Below are 3,410 nucleotides of genomic sequence, written 5' to 3'. Positions count from 1 at the left end.
GTGGAACCCACTGCCTTAAGATAGCAAACAATTCAGAAACTGATGTTTTGGGGTCAAAAAGTATTTCCTGGCATGCTGCATCATTGGGATCGAAGAAGGAAAATTCTATTTAAAAAAAAGAAAAGGAATCATATACAATTGTGTGTTTTAACATGCATCTAGTTTTTCAAACTCAGAGGCAAAGAATAGCAGAGGGAGTCAGTATACTACTTATCACACTGGAAAAATCAGAATGATAAATTAATTTAGAAAATTTTCTTTAGCATCTGGTCTATTTTTCCTTTAATACTAAGGTTGTGCTTATACTTCTGCAGAAGCTTTGAATCAGCAACCAATACAATGGCAATAGCAAGAGTGATTTTAAGTTTAGGCAAGGAGTAACAGAGATGTACAGTGATTATGATAAGGGTTTACTCTTGCTTCAAGCTAGCCAAAGGCTGCAGGTTCTAAGTTGTTCCCAAGCACAGACAAGCCTCTTGATCTCTCAGCAATCACACGCGTTCATTATTTCTCCATATGCTACAAAACATGTGTTTTCCTCCTTCTTCTTCCATCACAATTTATATTTTATTTACCAAAATATAAACAGATGCTCAAATCAGGAAGGCACTCTGTGGCCTCTGTTATTTTCAGATATTTCATGAACACATCAATCCAAGGTGGTAGCAGCTGCAGGTAACAAGCAACTTCAAAAATTAAGGCACCACACCAAGATCAGAAAAAAAAAAGAGACATCTTGAAAATTTTTAAGCCTCACGTCCTTTTAGGCAACCCAAAGTATAAGTGTTAAAAACACCTTGTTACAGAAGTATGATATGTTACTTACAGGTGTATGTCTGTGCATGTATATACACATACTCTTGTTTTAAATTTATGAAAGTTCTTCCAGCTCTGGAAAATTATACGAAATAATCTGGATAGCAACGACTATGAGGAGAGGGAATGGAAGCACAACCTACTGTCAGCAGTAGCTGACTTAATCATGGCAAACACTGAACTTTTAGCCTCACTGCATCTCTCAGGGAGTTGCCTTTAAAAAGGCTTTGAATAAACATACAATGTCAGCTCCCATCAATCGCAGCCACACAGGTCTCAAACCAGACATACGGGTTAAGCAAAACAGAGCATCAGCCATCTGGGTGTATGACACGGTATAAACCACCCCTGGATGAATCACCCCAACCTTTCCTCAAAAAGAGAGTGCACCTCACTTCTAGATTGGATTAACAGATAAAAGCATATATGGAGCTTGCTTCCTGGCTGCTTAAAAGTTCCTCCACTTGCACAGCCTTGATTCAAAAGAAAAGAAGAAGAGGGCAACTTCTCCGATATTTAACATGAATATTTATCTGCACCTAGCTATGCTAAAAGCCTAATTCCTGGCACTAGACAAAGTGTGCTTCTCCCACACACCCCAAGCATTGACACAGATCTACTGATTTATCCACCAACATTTACCTTCCACATAAACCACAGCTGATTTACTGCTGAAAGCTATGAAGTAAACAGACTACACAACAAGATTAATGATTTTACGTGACATTCATGGTTCTTACTCTACCAGCAAGATTTCTAGCTATGAACCTGAACCAAATCATACATCAGAAATCAGCCCTAGCAGACCTATACAATCAGCATGCTAAAGTAAAAACCTAAGAATAAATAAAGTATTAATAACAACCATCCTCGGTGCTTAAAAGGTGTAGTTATTGCAAACCAAAGCAACGCTACGGAAAATCTGTTAAAACAAAAAGTTCCATGAACGGATGGCAATGGCAACCCAGACTCCTTCAAACACTACTTTCTACCCCTTGATCTTTCCCATGCTTTCATTACAGTGCTCAACTGTATTAGGGAAAAATAAATACACTGGATGAAACGATCAATAATCTGTCTGTTGTGGTTTAACCTTCTTTACCTAGATTCAGTAATATCACTGTTACACAGGTGACAGTAACCTCCTATAAAAGGATTCTTTTTATTCAATGAGTAGGCACAGACTGAGTAGAACAGACAGTCATGACATTGTAGTGTTACTAGAAGATATCACAACACAATAATGTTTAAAGAAGGCAAACGGAAATTTTTTCTAAGGGATAAAAAAGCAGAATGGAATAAATCATGTGCAATAATTTAGAGTAGAATAGGACAGACAAGTTAAGAGAACAGAGCCAAACCATGTAACAACACATGTTCATGTACTAAAATATTTCATATGGAACTGTAAAATTCCCAACCTGTACCAATTTATAAAATGAGTCTTGAGAATGCCAAGTTTGTCAAAGACAGAACATTCCATGTATTTGTTTTTCCTGAATACAGCTTATTGCTCTAATCAATGCATGGGAAAAACAGGTAGACGCAGTAATTTCCAAGGTATATATAGATGCAATTAACATCTTCTAAAACATTCAAAGGTATTATAATTGTAGCTATCCATGAGGGTCCTTACCTACAGTGGCATATTAATATATTACATATGCTGTTTAAAGCATTACTGTAATTTATACATGTGAAAACAAATCAACATCATTTTGAAAGCTGAACACTGATACTTGCTATAATTTTCTAAACTCATTTAACAGTCCTTACCACCAAAAACATCTACACTTCCAACAGAAATATCCCGATAGTCCATCGTTTACATACTGAAAACACAACAAGTTTTAATTATGATGTAAAGGCCTAACTTCATTTACTTACTGCAACTTTACATCTTAACACAGTATCCAGTTCTACAATGAGATGTGAAAAACCTACAACATCTGAACGCAGAAAGAAATGCAAGAAGGAAAAGATATAATTTAAAATCTATGCAATAAAAAAATAGAAAAAAGCTTAAGTCTTTCATTTCCTCTAATAGAGAATCCATTTAACAAGCAGAAAACTTTTTCTGAAAAGAAGATATAAATTAAGAGTTGATGACTTTTCTTAAAATTTATTATTCAAATTTATTCTCTGCTGATCACAAATTAATTTTCTGATAAAAGTACATACCACAGTCTGAAGGCATTGGTGCTGCAGCCACAGAAAAAGTAACAGATGTTTCAGAGTTTGAGAATAAGAACCGTTCTCTTTCAATGAGGGAATCTCCTTCTAAGGAAGGTTCTGGGAGATCCTCTATGGTCATCTTCTAGAAACCCACTTGAGGAGGAAAAAAAACTAGTAAATAACCTCACTAGAAATACTTTGGATTAGTTCTATCACAGTAAGATAATGTGAAGACTAAAATCTTTCCTTTTTGCAAACATAAACTGTTACTGACATTACATTCTGACAAACTGATAAAGTTAATTAGTAAAAGCTAGTAGAGTATGGTGTCAAGGTTAGCCAACTTCCAGTTTTGACCAAATTTGCACATTAATAATGGAAAAGATCATACTTCTCCCCAATCTTCCACTTGTGCAGAA

The 3,410-nt window shown here is 35.6% G+C and overlaps 1 protein-coding gene across 1 annotated transcript in view; it reads right to left on the bottom strand.

Annotated features, from left to right (window-relative positions):
* The window catches only part of CLIP4 (CAP-GLY domain containing linker protein family, member 4), a 32,990-nt gene extending 29,860 nt beyond the window's left edge, over nucleotides 1-3,130 (bottom strand). Inside the window, 2 exon segments of the mRNA XM_009069451.1 lie at nucleotides 1-105; nucleotides 2,998-3,130. The exon segment at nucleotides 1-105 is cut by the window's left edge and continues 41 nt beyond it. Coding sequence (XP_009067699.1) covers nucleotides 1-105; nucleotides 2,998-3,130 — 238 coding nt within the window.
* Nucleotides 3,131-3,410: the final 280 nt, after the last annotated feature.

The sequence above is a fragment of the Acanthisitta chloris genome, unplaced genomic scaffold (genome assembly GCF_000695815.1).
Source record: "Acanthisitta chloris isolate BGI_N310 unplaced genomic scaffold, ASM69581v1 scaffold852, whole genome shotgun sequence".
NCBI classification, from domain to species: domain Eukaryota; kingdom Metazoa; phylum Chordata; class Aves; order Passeriformes; family Acanthisittidae; genus Acanthisitta; species Acanthisitta chloris.
Note: the sequence above shows the minus strand (reverse complement) of the source record. Positions and strands in the feature narration are given on the sequence as shown.